At 46.9% G+C, this 20023-nt stretch overlaps 1 protein-coding gene across 3 annotated transcripts in view; it reads right to left on the bottom strand.

Moving 5' to 3' along the window:
* Nucleotides 1-1347: 1347 nt before the first annotated feature.
* Nucleotides 1348-20023, bottom strand: part of RPH3A (rabphilin 3A) — a 61441-nt gene continuing 42765 nt past the window's right edge. For all 3 annotated transcript variants that reach the window (XM_007104649.2, XM_024120960.1, XM_007104650.2), the window contains 9 exons: nt 18148-18227; nt 15376-15450; nt 13917-14026; nt 10001-10127; nt 7887-7943; nt 7024-7178; nt 3722-3803; nt 2284-2380; nt 1348-1478 (listed from right to left, as the gene is read on the bottom strand). In XM_007104649.2, the coding sequence (XP_007104711.2) occupies nt 1348-1478; nt 2284-2380; nt 3722-3803; nt 7024-7178; nt 7887-7943; nt 10001-10127; nt 13917-14026; nt 15376-15450; nt 18148-18227 (914 nt within the window). The remainder of the gene's footprint in view (nt 1479-2283; nt 2381-3721; nt 3804-7023; nt 7179-7886; nt 7944-10000; nt 10128-13916; nt 14027-15375; nt 15451-18147; nt 18228-20023) is intronic.

The raw sequence follows: 20023 nt of genomic DNA, 5'->3' as shown, positions 1-20023 counted from the left end.
GTCCATGATGGTGTTTTGTTTTCCTGACACAATGAAGAGGGTTTGCAAGAGATAGAGAGACAGAGAGACCAGAGGCGATTCTGAGTGAGAGACAGGATGCAAGAGAGTCTGAGAGAGAGAGAGGGGGGTGGGGGTCATTTGTTCATTTAGCTAAGAGCAAAGGAAGGAGAAAGGCTAGGGGCTTTGGAGAGGCCCCCTGGAACCCAGACCTCTGGTTTAAACACCTTCTGCGCCCACTTGGGGAGGCCAGGGGCTGAGAAAGCCCCTCTACGGGGTGTCTACACAGCTTGCGGGCTGCTGCCATGCACCCAGGGCAGCGCCAGCAGCAGCCCAAGGCCCGAGGACGCCCGGCTCTGCCAAGGGGAGAAGTGGGTGGTTGTAGAAGCGCAGACCTACATGGAAGTTCAGGGTTTTGCCAGTTGCTCAGCATTTGCTGGTCCGGCTGGTGAGAGGAGGCAAGGAGGTGAGGCTGTGTTAAGATACACTTTTTTTGCTTTTGCTATTTTACCCCCTCAGAGAGGGAGAAAGGAGAAGGGGCGAGAGGTGGGAGCAGAGAGGTGAGAGGGTGAGGAAGGGAGAGGTGAACGTGGCGTTGGGCTAAGGGAAGGCGAAGGAGGAGAAGGGGGGAGGTGGATGGTAGAGAATGGGAGCTAGTTTCTGTTGGAAGCAAATAGGGGACATCCTGAAAGAGGGGGGGCTACCCAGTTCCTTTGAGTATTCTGCATGGTCATTTCTTGATGCACCTGGAGGCGGGAGGGTGTGTTCCTAGTCACCGGGGAGTTTAAACATGGGGGTCTGTTTTGTGGCAATTGGGGTGTATGATGTGAAGAGGTGGAGAGACCTGGAATGCTCTATTTCTGCCCAAATGCTTATCCCCACAGCCTTGTCTGGCTCTGCTGACAACTGAGGGTATAGGTGGATGCGACATAGGAAACAAGTTGTGCGTGTGCGTGCGTGTGTGTGCGTGTGTGTTATGTGCGTGTGTCCAAGGCCAGGAGGGTCTAAAAACAGTCCTAAATGATGAAGAGCCTCTGTAATTTACCCAGGCTGAGAGGTTTTTAAATTAACAACCTCCTTGTGAAAAGCTCCCCATCCCCATCCCTATGGCTCCATCCTGAAGGGATCAGAGAGGGGCTGCATACAGAGCCCGCATCGCAGCGTTGAGGAGAGGGGAGGTTTTTGGTGGCAATGTCCAAGGTGCGGGGGAGACTTCAAAGGCAGGCTCCAGGAGTGACGGGGTTGGGGGAGGTGTAGAGAAGAGAGACCAGAGTACAGCGGGCAGCTGGGACAGGCTGTGGGGTGACGGGGCATGGGCTGGGGCATGGAGGTGGGGACCTGGGCGCCATCCTAATCGCTTGACACGTGGTTCTCATTCTGTAGCTGATGCCAGCGTTCTATCTTCTTGTCCTTGTTTTTCAGACACTCGTACCAGTGTTTTAAGCGCTCTCCCTTGGCTGAGATCCCCAGCTGGCAGCCTCCTGGAGGACAAGATGGGAAGATAGCGGCAGGCGGTCAGAGTGGAGGGATGCATGGGAATCTCATTCTGGACCCAAATGTCTAGTTGGGGAAAAACTGCCACCAAGCAGTGACCCACCCCCGCTCCAGCCACTTGGGATCCATTCTCTCTGGAGGTTGTGGTTATGATGTTTTTATGACTACTGGCTTTCTCTGCCTACAGACTACCTACTCAGGAACCTGCAATGGCTCCCTACTGTGGCATCAAGTCACAACTTCATCGTCTATTTTTTAAGACCTTCTTTAAGTCACCACTCCACTCACTGAAATTCTCTCTCACTACTTCTGGTACTCATCATCTATTTACAAAGAGTCAGTTTCATCACCCTGCTCAATCCTGCCTGCACATCTTTGCTCATGCTGTATCCGTTGTCTGGAATTCCCTCCCTGCTCCACCTGTAATGACTGTTCTTCCTCATTATTTGGAGGGGAACTGGGAACAGCAGAACCTTCATTCTGGACTTGCAAATAGATTAAGGAGACTTCCTTTGCACCCTATTTTCTGCAGAGGCCACACACTCCACTCTTCTGTAATTTAATTATTCTGCTGCAGGTGATTTGTTCAGCAAATAACCAATAGTGATCCAATCTTCCCAGCTTTGTAATGCAAACTGGACCCAAGTGAAGACTCTGGGTCCCGACTTAGTGTTTGGACAATGTAATTACCAAAGTAAAACAGTGCCCTCAACCCTGTGCATCCCTGGGTAAGGCTCTCCTCTCCTCCGAGGATAGAGGATAGGGTTTTCCCCGGGAGCTGGGAGCACTCACCGATGTAATCATTGGACTTGCCAATGTCATAGTCCCAGACTGAGATGTCCAGTGACTTCTTTGCCAGGTCACTATGTTTGATGTCATAGAAAAATTCCTAGATGCAGCAGAGGAAGACATGTGAGTGACAGGGTTCTCTGAGCCTTCGGCATCAGAAGCTAAGAGGCTGAGTCCTAGGGGTTCATGGACCAAGGGGACGACCTTGTACTGGGTATCTGGAATCAAAGGGGCCTTTACCCCAGGCCCGATGATCCCCTCTCAACCACCAGTCTGTATAACAAAGCCCCCCAGGCCCTATAATTCTCTTTTCAATGACTCTGCTTGAAGTTGGGAAGACTGGTGGGGTGTTTCTAAGAGGGCTGGTCCTGGTCAAGTTTCCTTAACGGCAGATAGCCATGAACTCAGTCCTTCCATTCTGATAGCCTCTGAAGTGGTTTTCCTCCCTCTCCATTGTTCAGAGATTAAAGGTAGTTGAAGGTTAGGTGCTTATGTTTGCAGATAATCTGATTTTGTCAATAACTCTCTGCCTAATCATAAAATTCATTCATGTTCCTCTTTAAAACAAACCAGGAAGCAAAAAAAAAAAAAAAACCCCACAAAAACTGAAAACCAAAACTTGTTATCTATCTACCCAAGAACAACCACTGTCAACATTCCCCATGTGTGACCATACTGGTGTCTGTTTTGAAAAATTAATATGAATATTAATTTGAATTTTATACCATATGAAATATTTGAATATTGTATTATAGAAATATAATATGAATATACTGTACTGTGACTTCCTTTTCCCATTTTATAACATATGGTAAAAACCAACTTTGCACGTTAGCAGCTTTTTTTTTCTACATCACCACTTTATTTTTATTTTTAATTTTTTCTCTGCAGTACCACTTTTATGGCTTTGTCTAACAGCTGTGTGGCTGCACCATAACCTAGTGCTCAACATTTGAGTATTTAGACGCCTGACAAGTCACAGTGTGAATACAGAGGAATAAGCACAGTCAATGGGTATCCAGATAGTGGCTTTAGCAGGACTGGATGCACTGGATGGACCTGAGGATTGAGGGAGAGGGAGAGGGCAGTGCCAACTGGGTGGGTGGTAAAGGGGACAACTGCCCCTATTTATTTCCTCAAATATCAGTATTATACACTATTAGAATTGGTAAAGACATCGGAGATGATTTAATTCATTCTCTCTCCAAATACAGTGTCTTCCCTATGACATTCCAAAGCTATAGGCTTTTGTTTTAGGCTTGATTCGCTCCAATGATGAGGAACTCATTCCTCCTTCTTTAGATAATTCAAGCTGATCTATGTAAGAAAGCTTTTTGGGTTTTTTTTTTTTGTGCTTTACAACTTTCTAGCAGGGAATTTGTTCCTCCCTCACATATAGGAACTATCCCAGAGCATGGCAAAAAAAATGGGGCAGCCTTACCTCATTAAATTCAGGATTCAAGGTTTTCTTCTTAATTTGAGTCTTATGTTTGGCTTTCTTTCCCATATCTGGTTTCAGCCAGCTGAGAGGAGACATAAGAGGCTATTATGGATGAAGTTTAATGAACAAGAACAGCCTCTTGATGACCCCAAAGGTCCTCCCAGTGTCAGGAGAATAATGAACAGATCAGAAAGTGAATCAACATTAATAGTGACCAATGTGCATCAGAGCATCTACTTGGTGCCAGGCATTACCTAAGCACCTTATGCACATTTAATCCTCAACAAACCCTAGATGGTACAACCACCCATTTACATATAAGGAAACTGAGCGTTCAGAGAAGTTGAGACATGTGCCTCTGGTCACACAGCTGGGGACTCAACCCAGCTGTTGCCTCTGGAGTCTGTGCTCTTAGCTAGGACTTTCTCCCAATGGATCATTGAGAACCTGGATGACGGTGCCTGGGGCTTCACTACTGATTATCTCTTAAGCTGCCCCCAGGTCCTGGGGAGATGATGAGGTTATGGACAAAAGGGAGAAGATGCAAATCTGATTACAGATCAGTCTCCTGTTCAAAACTATTCCATGGCTCTCCTTTGACCTCAGGGTGAAGTTCAAAATCCTTAATGTAGCCTTAAGGCTCTGCGTGGTTGGGTCCCTGGTCCTGTCCAGCCTGATCTTGTGCCACGTGCTTCACCCCACACCCCATTCACTCTCCTTTCCATCCCAGGGCCTTTGCACATACTATTTCTTCTGCCTAGAAGGCTCTTCCCCAGTGTAGACACAATGCATGACACGTAGTAGGTGCTCAATCAATATTTTCTGGGCGAATAAATAAAATGGGCTAAAAACTCTTAAGAGTTAGGACAATTGGATTCTGATGCAAGCTGTCACTAGCTGTGCAACTCTCAACATGAGTCTAAGTAACTTTGGTGTGCCTCAGCGTTCCAATCTGTAAAGAAGGCAAACTTTTCTTTCTCACTCACAGAACTGCTTTTGAGGATAATCTGAAAGAAGAGATACAAAAGGGGATTTGAAAGGTACCAGATGCTGAACAAAAATAAAGGGCAATTCTGACTTTAAAAAACCTTATTGGATCTTAAGTTGATTAATGATCTCCTGTCTTCTTTTTTACAATGCCCACCAGGGCAGCTGATTCACTGGTGACCACTGCAACTCTACTTCTTCTGGAGGGTTGGGTAGATGGGAGAAGGGGTGGTGGGGAGAGTTATTTGAGAAAAACAATTTGCATGTGTCTGGGATTCAATGGAGTACAGGACAGGAGCCCAGGAGCTAATGTTCTCTATTGGACCATATGGGAAAATTAGAAAATTACACCAAATTACTCCTAGAAATCAAATGCATTCCAGACATGTGTGTTCTTTTGTTAACTAAAATCCTCTTTCAAAGAAAATCTGGAGCAAAGTCCACTGTGGCCTGAGTTGTAGCCATGACCTTAGGGAAGCACTGATATCTATCGTCAGAGGCACTGGGGATGGGGGAAGGAGTGTCTCCCAGGTTGGAGAGATCATTAATAAACACTCTTTGCCATGAGTAAGACAGTGATAGTAATTATTTATAACCATAATGGCAGGTATTTGTTGAGCACCGACTCCATGAAAATGTATCTCTCAGATCTCCAACTGCAGGGGGAGACTGACAAGCTGCTGGGCTCTGAATTCACCACTATGTTTTCATGTGGCCACGCTCCCTACAGGCTGCTCTCAGCCAGTACCTGAGCCAGCAGCGACAGTAGGCAGCCCCATTTCTGGGAGATGCGGGGCTCCTCTAATGGGCGACTGCGCTCAAGGACTCCCCACCACAGTGGTTGAAACTTACACAGAACTGCACTGCAGTCTAAGACTCTTCCTGCCCAACCATCCCCCCACTACCCCCCGGGAAGCAGACGTGCACCAGGCCTTTTGTCTCTATGGTCCTCCTCGAGCTCTCTCTCAATTCTCCTTCCCAAGCGCTTTCCCCAGCAAATCTCTTAGCATCTCATCTAGTCTTGGTGTCTGCCTCTTGGAGGACAGGACCAAATGACCAATATTACTCTTCCCATTTCACAGATGAGGACACTGAGGCCCAGAGATGTTAAGGCATGGGCCCAAGGTCACAAAGCTGGAGAATACTGAAGACTATTGGATCAGGGATTCAAACCCAGGCAGTCTGGATCCAGAGCTCAGGCTCTCAACAACAACCACATAAACACACATTTTACTGCCACAAGCAAGGCAGAATTCTATTCAGAGTAGCTAAATGTTTCTGTACCAGGCGTAATTTTATTCCTTTTGTATGATATCTCATTTGAGCCTTATGGCCACTCTTGGAAATAAGTGGACTTGTTTTCTCCACTTTACCAATGAAGAATCTGAGGCTCAGAGACATCAAATAACTTGCTTATAGTTACACAGCTGGTAGCTGGCAGAGATGGGAGGTGCATCCCATGTCTGATTCAATGGCGGCGTGGAGAATGTGCCTGCAGGACCTCCAACTACAGGGAACATAAATGACCAAGGCCCCAGCTGCCGTGCTTGGAAATCCATGCCATGTTTGTGCCAAGCCACACTCCCAGCTGACTACCAAACATGGCAGGGATACCTATGGCAGGCCTACTCCTAGGAGACATGGGCCTCATGCGATGGCCAATTTTGGCTTGAGGACTTCCTGATGGCTTTGCTGAACTTGCATCTGGGATGCTTCCACCCATCCCTCCCTCCCTCGTCCCCTCACTTAGGGTCAGACTCGAATGGCCGTCTAACTGCTGTCTCATTTCCCCTGACTCTCCTTCTACTTTCCCTCACACAGGCATTTCTCCTCTGTTTAATCCCCTCTTGGCATCTTATCAGAGGACCCAGAACACAAAGTCTGTCTTATTCCCCATGACTGAGATAACTGGAATAACCCCAAAGCCTAAGGTCTTTTCTTTGAGCATTTCCAGACTGAATCCAGAAGAAGTCAGGTTGCTTCTTTGGTGGTGGGGCTCTGGACTCTGGAGGGATGTGTTGCTGATTCCCAGGGGCTACAAATGGGATTACTGTAACCTTGCCGACCACCCCTCTCCCACAGGAGGAGAGCCACAAAACTTCTCATATGGGTGGGTGACACACCAGGCTGACTGAGACTCCAGACTCACACTCACCAGTTCTGGGCATCCGTCTCACTGTGTGACCTTGGGCAGGTTCTTTGCCCTCTCTGGGCCTCAATGTACAATGATCTTGGGGAAGCTCTCTGGTTCTCTCTTTGCAAGGATCTAGGACCCCCCTCTGGGGCCCATTTATAGTCCCCAGACATTGACTCACAGCTTGACAAATGGATCTGAGTAGCCATTGGCATCCATGGCCGCCAGGTGCACGCAGCGTATGATGCCCACAATGAGGCCTCCCTGCTGTGTGCTGTACATGAGGGACACCAGGATCTTGCCGCGTTCCTCTGTGTCACCAATACGCTCCACCTGCTGCAGTAGGAGAAGAGGGTGCGTGGGCCTAGGAGGGAAGGGGTCCGGGCAACGTGGACGGCGATCATTAAAGAGAGAGTCTGTGGAAAGTAGGAGCTGGGCCAGTGCTAGTGCAATCAGCACTACAGACAGCAGACACCCCAGACTCCAGGGAGGAGCAAATGATGAAAGCCAAGGGGCCCAGTCCTAGGCACATGGGGGCCAATGGCTTTACTCTTAGACATGGACTGACCCTGACTCTGATCATAGGCTGAGCTTGACCCTGATTCCAACGTGACTCATCTCAGACTCCACCCACCCACCCAGTTTTCTCAAAAGTGCAGTCCTTGGGGCTGAAGGCATGGTTGTGAAGCCAAACTCCAGCCTCTGCCAGACACACAGCTCAAAGAACCTACGCTACATCCCCATGGAGGGAGCGTGGCATTGCTCTAGTGCAGCAGAATTGCCAGCAGAGCTTCTGCCAACAAGGTCAAGGAATTCAAGGGTGTCCCTCGGGTGTGAGAGGATGGGGCTTCCCCCACCTTGGGGGCTCCAGGTGTGAAAAGCACGCTCCTGGTCTCATGTTCTACTGCCTTGAGCAAGGGCACCTCTCATGGTGAACCAACAGGCAGGTGGTTTGGGGTAAAAGAGTGGGAAAGGGGCCAGGGAGGGAGAGAAAAGGGAGATGCCAGACCCCGACTGTGGCTTCAACACCCACTCAGCGCTCACCTCCTCTTCATAAAGGGCCATGCCTCGGGCTGACCCGGTGGTTCCAGCACGCTTCATCTTGAGGAAGGAGACAGAAAGGAAAAATAACATTGTCAGTGGGGCTCATCTCCCTACACAAGAAAGACCAGAAACCCCTTCTCCCCTCCACTGGCATCCAGAGCCATGAGGATGGGTGCTCCAAGCTTCTGTGGCCCTCCAGCTTTCCCCCATTCAGCGAAAATGTATATAATGCTAACCATTTGAGAGACCATGTTAATGCACAGCAGCCTATTGATGCAGGTTGTATTAGTATCCCCATTTTACAGATGATGACACTGAGGGTCAGAGTGGTTAAACCACTTGCCACAACCAATAAGTGGCAAAGTCGCCCATACACAAAACAGATAAGATTTTGTCTGCTCTGGTTGAAGTGGCACAGAGGCCACCAGGTGCTTCTTCCCCCATGGCTCCTAAGGCCCTTTTGCAGGATTCTAAGGCTCTGGGGAACACAATGTGAAAAGCACTGGTTAAATCCAACCTCTCCACTTTAGAAATGAGGAAAACTGAGGTCCAGAGGAGAGGGGTCAGAGCTTATGAGGTCCCTGTCCTTAGCGGGGCATAAGAGGGGAGTTGGTGGTGGGAGGTTTAAGAGCAAAGGAGATATTAGCAGGGTTGTGGAGCCAGTGCGGGCCTGTCCTGCCACCTCTGTGCCTCTGAGGCTGGCTGCGTCCATCACAGTGAGATGGCAGACCCAGGAGCTGAAGACCCAGACGGGGTCCTGGCCCCTGTGCTGACCAACTGGACTCACTGAGTGACGGAAGGATGACGAAGCCTGAAGAGCCAACTGTTACCAGGCAAAGACCCAGAGGAAAGGCTTCATTCCTAGGCACATCTAATGATTTATTGGGAGCCTGGCATTCGGTGTAAATTCTTCCTTGCAGTTTTCCCTGTTGTGTCTTCCTTTGTCTGTGCTATAAAATATGGTGCAGCACACAGATAGCCCATCCTCAGGCTGGCCATCTGGTGGGAGGATGCTGCAGGAGTCCCCCTCCCACCCCCCATGGCTTCCCAATGGGGAGCTGGCCCACTGCCCAGGGGGAGCAGGCACGCTGGTCATTGCAAGAAAGCTGGGCTCTGGCTGGTGCCTGAGAACACAGTCACTGACTTGCGGTATGACCTTGGCAACTCGCTCCTCTTTTTGGGCCCCAGGTGGCTCAGACGTAAAAAAGGGTAGGTTGGATTGTATCTAAAAATACAGATTGCTAGGTCTCACCCTATCTTGCTAAGTCAGAATATCCAGGGAGCTCCCCCACAGAATCTATTTTGTAAAGCTCTGGTTTTAAAATCTCTAGTTGATTCTAAGGTGTAGCCCAATTGGACAACCTCAATTTGGTTCTTGTTCTTTCTCAAAAGGCGAGTATCACATCTAACAATAACAGTTTTAATGCTTTACATGTACTTTTACATTAATCCTTAAAAGACCCTATGAGGTTGGTACTATATTATCCCATTTTACAGACAAGAAAACTGAGGCACAGAGAGGTTAAGTCATTTGACTCAAGTTATACTATAAGTGGCAGAAACTGGGACTCAAACCCAGTCTGGCTCCAGAGCCCATGCCCTTAAGTGCTATGGTATCCTGCCTCCTGTGTATCTCTATGATTCTTTATGACTTCTTGACCGACAGGTGGGTAAGGCAGTATTATTTACTATAATAACAACAGTTAATTATGAGTGCTTATTAGGTACTAGGTTCTGCCTCCTATGAGGCAGGTGCTGTTGTAACACACATTTTAGAGACAAGAAAAACTGAGGCCCAGAATAGTTCAGACCTTTGGTGAAGGCCAGGGAGCAGGGAAATGGCAGAGCTGGCTTTGAACCCAGGCAGGCCACCCTGCCACACCACTCTGACCTTCAGAAGTGATGCTAACACAGGGTTGGTAGAAGGCATAGCCAGGACGCACCAACCCCCATGTTCTGACCTGAAATCTTCACCCTCCCTCCAACAGCTGCCACAGCCCCTCTCCTGTCTGGCACCCTACAGATCTATCACATCCTTTACAGGCCCAGAAGAAGGCAGCACCCACCCCTGCAACTCTTCTTCCCCATTGAACCCTTGGGGCAAAGGCACTCACCGGGATCACCCGCTCCAGACAGATATTGAAGTTCTTCCTCTGGTTGGGCTTCAATTTTTTGAGCGAGAATCTGGTCTCACCGATAAACTCATTATGGCCGAATTTGTCCTCATCACAGACAGAGATCCTGCGATTGACATAAAGGATGGAGAAAGAAAGAAGAGGATGTGTTGAGCTCCTACTATGTACCAAGAGCTCTGATTGATGCTGGCAAGGAATGTGTAATGTGCACAGGAATAATACAACTTCCTATTTATTGAGCACTAGGCCAGGTACTTTTAATTTCTTCTTGATCACAGTATAACTTAACAAGCAATAACATGCACAAATCTTAAAATTTCTAGCTTGTTGGATTTTTGAATTTGCATACACTCATGTAACTACCACTCAGATAGATCAAGATATAGAACACTCCAGCTCCCAGAAGACCCTCATAAGCCCTCCTAGTCACTACCTCCCTCAAAGATAATCACTACCTTGTTCTCTTGGCAAGATTCAGTGTCTTGTTTTTGACCTACATTTAAATAAAATCAGATGTATAGACCCTTTTACATTTGGTTTCTTTTGTTCAATGTTATGTCTGTGAGATTCATCCATGTCTATAGTTATTTGTCCCTTTTTTGGTTGTATAGTATTCTATTGTGTAAATATGTTGTAATAATTTTGCTACTTACGGGCATTTGGTTTTGAGCCATTTCTAGCTGTTATGAATAAAGCTGCAATGGAACATTCATGTTCATGTCTTTTCTATATGCATAGATACATATTTCTGTTAGGTATCTTCCTAGGAGCCGAATTGCTGAGCCATGGACTACACACAAGTTTAACCGCAGTAGAAACTTCTAAACAGTTTTCCAAAGCGATTCCACCAATTACACTCCCACCAGCAGTTTATGCAGGTTCTGTTTGCTCTTCATTCTAACTTCGATTTTGTCGGTCTTTAATTTTAAGCCTTTCTGAGTGGGCCATAGTATCTCCTTGTAGTATTAATTTATTAGTATTCCTTAAGATGTTGTGGAAAAAACCCAAACGAACTTTTTGGCCAACCCAATACATTTCCCTGATGATTAATGAAGTTCAGCCCCCTTTACATCTACTTTATGGTCATTTCAGCATCATCTGTTGCAAAGTTAGGCTAGGAACTTAGCTGACTCTTCTCATTTAATTCTTTCTCCCCCCAGACCTCTGAGTTTCCCACTTTGGAGAGGAGACTGGGGCCCAGAAAGGTTGAATAATTTTTCCCCAGTAAGGGGCAGAACCAGAATTTGAAGCTCCTGATTTCCAGAACACTATATTGTCTTTTGCTATCTACTTTGCACAGCACTGAGTAGACCAGAGGCACAAAAAAAGGGCAGGTCATGAGAAAGGTCCCTCAGGAGGCCAAACGGACCAACCGAGGCATGATAATTCATCCTGACATACGCTAAGAGGAAGAAAGGACTTTTCCCCCATGGGGGACAGACAGGAACTAACAGCACCTTGCTTCTTGGCCATTAACATTTGTTGAACAAGGTTCAAAGTTCTGAAGGGTCAGAACACCCTCCTGCTGAGCCCCACACTGTACACAACTGGAGAAAGAAATTGTCTCCATTCAGCCGGTGGGGGTGTAAACACCACCATCCTTTCTGTAGGACAATATGTCTCCAAAGACTCACGAATAATCACCATTTTTGACCTAGTAACGCCACTTCTAGGAATTTACCATGAAGACATAAGTGAAAAAATACGTAACTACAAAGATCTTTACCACGGTTTTGTTTATAGTTGTGAAAAAGCAGAAATAACATAAGTATTCTATAATGGGGGGACTTCTTAAGAAAATTATGAAGTAACCCTAAAAATGTAACAGTACGCATTGAAAATAATGTTGTAATTGCTCATCAGGGAAATGCAAAACCACAATGCGACACCATTACACACCCGCCAGAGTGGCCAAAATGGAAAAGTGTTGATGAGGATGTGAAGCAACTGGAACTCCCAGACACTGCCGGTAGGAGTGTAAATTGGTGCAATCACTATGGAAAACTGGCAGTTCCTACTAAAGCTAAACATATACATACACCATGGCTCAGCCATTACACTCCCAGGTGTATATACAACAGAAATGTATGCAAGAAATAGCTACTAGAATGTTCCCAGCAGCACTATTTGTAATAGCCCCAAACAGAAAACCAACCAAATGCCAATTAATGGTAGAATGAATAAATAATATCGTGTTATATTCACACAATGGAATACTAAATAGCAATGAGAAAGAACAACCTACAAGTACCCACAACAACCTGGATGAGTATCACAAATATACTATTAACTGAAAGAAGACAGACATAAAGGAATTAAGTGGTATGATTTCATTTGTATAAAGTACAGAACTAGACTAAATTAATTTTTCCTGTTAGCAGTTAGGGTAGTGAATCCCCTGGGGGAAAAGGTCCTCACTGGAAGGGGGCACAAGGGGAGGGCTTCTGTGGTCTGGGAATGTTCTGTTCTCTTAACCCAGTTTGTTCACTTGGTGAAAATTCATCAATCTGTACACTTTTTCTGTGTGCACTTTTCTAAATGGATATTATTACACTGCAATAAAAATGTTTATGTTTCCTTAAAATAATATTGTAGCTGATAGGAATGTACTTGGAACAGCCCATTTGTAAACCAGTTTGTATGCCTTGCAAAATTAAAAAGACCCACACCCCATATTCTGTGATCCAGCAAATATACCTCCTTGGTTTCTGTCCTAAGGAAATACTCATATGAACACAAGGAAGCATGAAGAATGCTCACTGCAAATTTGTTTGTAATAGAGAAAAGGTAGAAGCTATCCAAATGTCTGTCCACAGGGAACTGGATAAAGTGGTGAACAGTTACATAAAATTTTAAGACATGCCAACAATACCATATATTGTTTATAGATACATAATTAAGTAGCTGCAGCATAGGACACGCTTGGAAATGATACCCAGGGAATTCAGGATAGTGTTTCGCCCTGGGGAGGAGAGAAGAGAAGGGGGTGGGGGATGAAGTATACAAGAGGAGCTTCAATTTGCATCTGTAGTGCTTTATTCCTTACAAAAAGATCTGAAGCAAATAAAACAAATATTAAGATTTTTGAAAGACTGAGTATTGGGTTCATGGGTATTTGTTTTTATTATATTCTATATTTTCTGTATATTCATAACACTTAATAATAAAACATTTAAAAAAATCTGGGATAAACCCATGCTATGGAGTACTCTGAAGCAGTTAAAAATTAGGTACATCTAAATGTCTTCTCATGGCCACAGCCCCAAGATATATTGTTAAGAAAAAAGGCACGTTCCAGATATATTCACCATGATATTTCTTATATTGTAAACGACAATATATATATATAGTGTATGTATGTATATAATGAATATACACACACTCACAGAAGGAGGAAGGCAATCCAGGCTGAGGGAGGGGACTAACATTTGAAAGCAGCTTTGTTTTCTCAATAATTATTTACAGGAACAATGTACTCATTTATTACTTATATAATTTAAAATGCATTTTAATACACTGTAGAAGAATATGAAGTGGCATCAGTATATTGTTAAGTGAAACTGGCTGATTACTTAAAAGGATGGTCCATTTTTATAAACACTTTTAAAAACACTCAACTTTATTAAAAAAAAAACAAACTTTCGTGCGCACACACACAAACACATACACACAAATAAAGACACATGCTAAACCCAAATGTCCAGACACCAAGATGTTAACAGTTTCACTTATCTGTATTTTCAAAAGTGTCTATCAGAAATATATATTGCTTCTTAGAAGAAAAAAAGAAACGAAAAACTACTCTGAGATGTTTTAAAGCGCTGCCCCCAGGAACCACGCATGCCTCAGTCTGCCCAGCCTCAGGCCCCTCTCTGCCCACCCTCCCGGCAGGCACCTGAGGGTCTTCCTCTGCATGTCCTCATCCGTGATGCCATGATAGACCAGAGTCTCATTCCAGATGGGATTTCGGGTGTTCCGCAGGGTTTTCGTACGAAGCTTGTTGGACTAGAACCCAGACAGACATCTGTCTCAGTGGGGAGCCAGCCCTGCAGCTCCATCCCTTGGGCTCATTTGCGCTGGGTGGGTGACTTAGGAGTCCACTTCCCTCAGGAGTGTCCAGGGGCTCTGTTGCTCCCAAATGCATGTTCTCAGGGAGTGGGGTCATCCTCTAGGGTGCATCACCAACACTGGATACTGGGCCAGCCCTCCCTCCAGGCACTGGGCCCCCTCCTTGAACTCTTCATAAAGATTAGAAAGCAAAGATTTTTTTTGTGTGAGAAAAAGTATTATTTCTAGGCCAGGGATGCAGAAATGAGAGTCTCCCATTCCTAGGCAGTGAAGAAATAATTTCTGGGGATATTGGGATGGTCCCCTCTGTTTCCCCAGAAAGCATCCTCCATGCCTGAAATTCCTTAGAGAGGACAAAATTTTTCATTTTACTCCAAGAGAGAAGGTTAGAAATGCACCTGGTGGCCTGGTGAGAAATCCAATTCATACTAACATGTAAATGACTGATTGGATTCTTTGGCAAAGCAGGTTTGGATTTAGGAGTGGGCAAAGGAGTGGGTCAAGGAGAAGCAAAGGTCGCTGGGGAGTTAGAAGGAGTAGTGGCCAACCAGTTTGGCCATGGCCAGGTGGGACTGTCTTTCCTTGATTCAAACAAAAAAAGAGTGAGATAAAGTGTGTATGTGCCCGTGTGTGTGTGTGTGTGTGTGTGTGCGTGCGTGCGTGCGTGCGTGCGTGCGTGCGTGCGTGTGTGTGTGTGTGTATCCTTTTTTGTCTTATGGGGCATTTGATACTTGCCTTGTTTTTAGGACATCCATGTCAAATTAACACAACAGAGCAAAAAATAAAACCCAAGAAGGCACACTTCCATTTCCAGCCATGTGCTCTGAGTGGGTCAATCCAAAGAAAGGAGAATTAATCCCACTTTCCCTCCCAGAAAGGTGGAAGGGATGGGGGTACATTTTCTCTTAATAATAGAACCTTTTCTCAAGTTATCTGGAAAGAGTTAGTCATTTCTGTTGAGAGATGTTTGGCTGGGGCACAAAATGGGTGGGGGAGGTGGACCATGGTCAGCACTGGAGAGCCCTGAAGGTGTCTGAGCAGGTCAAGGGCATAATCAGTGTATCTGCTTCTCTCCTGGATCCCAGGTTTCTGAGTTAGAGAAATGAGCAGAGCCCCTGCCTCTTGAAGGAGAATGGCTCTGGCCCATCCCTTACCCCTTGTAAGAACTTTGCCAATCAGGGAAGAGGGGGTTTGGGGAGGGCTATTTTAGGCTCTGAGCTGGGAACCTTGGGTGCTTTCCAGAGCCCATGTGCCCCACTTGCCAAGAGGCCCAGGCCATATGGTACCTTGCTGGCTCCTGGCAGGAGGTGCAGCTTAACGTAGGGATCGGCCAAACCATTGGAATCCATGGGCTTCAGTCCCTGGAAGAGAAGAAGGCAATGGCATGAGGGCCTGGGGAGGGCTGGGCGCTCAGCTATCACAAGCAATGGGCACAGCTATCACTCCACCCTGTGTGCTTCCTCTTCCAAAGAAAGAGAAGGGAAATGCGGTATCTTGAAATGAGCATTGGAATCCGGCAGACGGGGTTTAAAGCCTGGCCAAGTCACTTACTGGCTGTGTGACCTTAGGCAAGTTTCTTAACCTCTCTGAGCCTCATTTTCCTCACCTGTCAAATGGGATGCTTCATGGGCTGGTAAGATGTAAACGTGATCCCACCTGTAAAGTGCTTGGCACAGTGCCTGGCACACAGGAAGTGCTCCATCAAGGCTGGATTGTTACTGCTGATGGGAGGACATGTCCCAGAATGGGTGGGAGAGGAGGAAAGGCCAGCGAAAGGAGGCCTGAGTTCTGGCTCTGGCCCTTGCACTCACTCTGAGACCGCAGTTTCTCCATCCATATGATGGGGATCACAATCTCTGCCTGGCCCCCCTCACAGAGCTGGCATGGCTAAAATGGCTAAAATGAGCCACTGTCGGGGAGAGCAGTTTGTCCGGGGTAGGAGGAGTTAAGCTGGGCTTGTTAACATGAGCAGTTCCAAAATTCCTGGGGCTCAGATATGCTCTGCCCATCCCCCTAGGCCCTGGCTGAGGCAGGTGTCTTATCTCTGGGCTCCCACTGTCTCCTCTCACAGCACTAATCCCCAATCCCATGTATCGTGCCCTGTGATCTCTGGGGACTTCAGTTTCCTCATCTGTTCAGTGGGGCTGATCACAGACCCTGCTTCATGGGATTCTTGGAGGGTTAAATGAGATCTCACCTGTGAAGGCTGAACTCTGGCCCTGGCACAAGTTCAGTATGAACAACGTTTGCTACTACTAGGTGGGGAGAGGAGGCCACAAAGTGGGGTGCAAGGGGGAAATCTGGCCGGGTAGCCTAGAAGGTAAGAGCATAGGCTTTTGAGCTGGACAACACTGGTTCTAATCCTAGCTCGACCACTTCCTCGCTGTGTGATTTGGGCAAGTCCCTTAATCTCTCTGTGCCTCAATTTCCCCATCTATAAAATGGGAATGATGATGAAACCTTACTCATAGGTTTGTTGTGAAGATTAAATGGGACGAAATAATTTGTAGAAAGCCCCAGAGGGTATACAACACTCAGGAGATGCTTTAGTGATGGTTTCTTGTCCATTTCTCCATGAGGGCACAGCCTATTCTCACTCATTCTAATATTCCCCAACATTTAGGGTAGTTCCTGGTACAGAGTAGGTATTTAATAAACATGTCTGGAACGTCTGTTTGGATTGGGAGGTTACACATTGGCAGACGCTGTGTTTTTCAAATTTGAACTTGAACATCTTTGGGTCCTGCTCACACCAGTTTAGTTTACCAAAGTTACTACCATTCCCTAATGTCTCACACGCTTTTCTCTTCTCTTTACCAGCCCAGCCCCTGAGCCGTTGAGTTTTCTGTACCCCTGTCTCAAGGGGGCTGTAATGGTGTGGCTTTCCCCCATTTCTGGAGCCGGAGGTGGTTACATCTGGATTCAAATCCAGCTCTATCCCTTACCAGCTGAGTGGCCTCAGGCTTTAACTTTCTAAGCCTCAGTTTTCCCATCTGTACAATGGGGCTAATAATAATCTCTTTCTCAGAGGTTCCTATTAAGATGAAATAAGATAATGTAGGGCCTTACCTCACTGTGTTATTGGAGGGCACGCGGAAATGCATCTAAGTGCCTGCTGAAGAAGTGACCTGGGTATGTTGATCTAGAAGTTGTGTTAAGCATTTCATACATTATTGATCATCCAAACTGGGACATTTTGTGAGTGGAAAGGAGAGTTCTTAATTATTTCATCAAGGCAACAGGCATAGCTGGGGACCATCTGTGCAAACTGGGACACCCCGCCACCTTCCACGTAATACTCACCAACATCCTCATGGGAGAGATTCTATTATTATCCCTGAGGCACAGAGAGGTTAACTTCCCCCAAATCCCACAGCTAGGAGGGCGGAGCTGGTATTTGAACCCAGAAAGTCTGGTTCCTGAACCTTGCTTGTTATTTTCTATAGACCAGACTTGGGGCAGGGGGAGATCCTGGTCAGCTACTCCCTGGGATTGGCATTGGCATCATCCAGCTTTCTTTGCGGGCTGGAGTAAAGTTGGCTCACTGCCCCTGGAGCCTGTAGCATGGAGATGCTCTTCCAATCTGGTTTGCCTTTCCCGGCCCCTCAGAAGCCCAGATTACTGTCCTTGTATCTGCAACAATAAGTCCCGACTCAGTCTGTAGCTCCAGCTTGACAGCCCCGTCTATAGAAGGAGCTGTTCAGTGGCATGTCAGCTGTCAAGTTAGGCTGTCACTGCTCTCGGGTGACACCTCTGAGATCTCCTCCAGAGGGTGTGGATGGGGCTGGGCAGATCTTGGCTCTGCCCTTGAAGCTTGGTTTCCTCCACTCCCGGGAGGCAACTGCAGTTAAGTGAAACCCCTCTGGGACCGTCCCCGGAGGAAGTCCTCCCTGCAAAGGAATTGGCCGTGGCTAATTCCTGCTCTTTTCTCATCACTGTCACTGTCACAGAGAGACAAGGCAATGACAGGAGACAGACTTGGTCACCCATGCCCTCCCCAAGTCACCTAGAAATGCCAGAACATCCTGAGTGGTCCCCAGCTTGGCCCCCTTACCCACCTTGGCCTTCATGATGGTGCAGTGCAGGGAGCTGTTGTCCTGGTCGAAGAGAAGGCTGAACTCCAGGGCACCCAGGGTGGCTGAAGAAGACAGACAGGTACCAAAAGGACATTAATTCATTCAACAAACATTTCCTGAGCACTTACCGTGTGCCCAGTCTGGGCTAGCCATTGAGCCTACAGAGGAGAGGAAGACTCAGTCCCTCTGGATCCCCCATCCTGTAGACCCTCCTCTTCTTTGGAGCCCTCAGCACACCTGTGATCAGTTAATCATTTGTGCAATTGCCTAGTTAATGACTTCCATCTGCTAGGTTGAGAGTCCCATGAGGGCAAGGCTGTGACTGCCCTGTTCACTGCTATGTCCCCACTGGGCACAGTGCAGGGCACACAGTTTGTGCTCACTTACTTGCTGAAGGAATAAATGAGTCTCAGCATTTGCCGTTGCCTCTGTCTGGAATGCTCTCTCTCTAGATCCTTGCATGGCTCGTGCCTTCTCATTATCCACATCGCAGCTTAAATGTCACCTCCTCAGAGAGACCCTCCCTGATTGCTCCATCTAAAGCAGCCACCCTCATGGTCATTTGCCCTATTTTATTTCCTTCACGGTGCTCTGTCTTTATTTGAAATGAACTCATTGGTATGTTTCTCTCCACTAGAATATTAGTTCCATTAGATCAGCCATCTTGTCTGGTTTTTTTTTTCTTTTTTTGCCATGGTATCCCTAGCACTTAGAATAGTTTGGAGGCACCTCGTAGGTGCTCAGTAAATACTTGTCAAATATAGAGATGAGTGAGGGAGGGAGCCGAATACAGAGACAGGCTTGTTATAAATCACTAGGGACAGCTCCTAACAGGGACATACACCTGCTGGGAGGGATCTTCTAGGCTTGGCAGGTCAGCAAAGAGACACTTAAGGCAGATGGAAGGAGCAGTGGCCACTGCTCCAGGCAGAAGGACCAGGATGTGGAAAGCCAGGAAGGTGGGATAGACATGGTGCATTTCCAGGGCAGAAACAGCCCCCAGTCAGAGAGGTGGGGGTGGGCTCCTCAGACTCCTTTCCCCTGAGCCTGCAGCCTCATGACCCCTGCGAGAGAAAGGACAGCTGATATTTCCTCCAGGTCTGGCCTCTGACCTGCTGCAGCAATGAGACTGTCAGTCCCTCCACTCACTGGCCACATGAACATGGACAAGCCCCTGAACCTCTCCGAGCCTCTCCTTTTTTTTTTTTTTTTTTTTTTTTTTTGCAGTACGAGGGCCTCTCACTGTTGTGGCCTCTCCCGTTGCGGAGCGCAGGCTCTGGACGCACAGGCTCAGAGGCCATGGCTCACGGGCCCAGCCGCTCCGCGGCATGTGGGATCTTCCCGGACCAGGGCACGAACCCGTGTCCCCTGCATTGGCAGGCGGACTCTTAACCACTGCGCCGCCAGGGAAGCCCAGAAGTATGTCTTATTTATTTATTTATTTATTTATTTATTTATTTATTTGCGCCTCTGTCTCCTTATCTGTGAAATCGGAATAGGAAAAGCAACTATTCCCAGGCTCACTGGGATGATTAAATTGAGCATGTGCACATAACACACTTAGAAAAGTGTCCGGCACAAAATAAGGGCTCAACAAGTGTTGACTATTATTACTTCTGATGTGCATGTCATATAATAATAATTCCTCATGTGTGTTTCGCACTATATAGTAATGATTTCTGGTTTATGAAGCCCTTTCTCAGCAGGTACCTCAGTTTATGACCCCTCAGTCCTGCATGGGAGGTGGTGTTTGCTTTCCCTTTTACAACGAGGGGAGGTGACGTGATGGGCCAAAGCCATTCTGCCGATTACAGCCCTTGGTCCATTTCTTCTGAGCGGGTCCAGTCTCCCCATCTGA

Source organism: Physeter macrocephalus, chromosome 19 (assembly GCF_002837175.3).
Source record: "Physeter macrocephalus isolate SW-GA chromosome 19, ASM283717v5, whole genome shotgun sequence".
Lineage (NCBI taxonomy): Eukaryota > Metazoa > Chordata > Mammalia > Artiodactyla > Physeteridae > Physeter > Physeter macrocephalus.
Note: the sequence above shows the minus strand (reverse complement) of the source record. Positions and strands in the feature narration are given on the sequence as shown.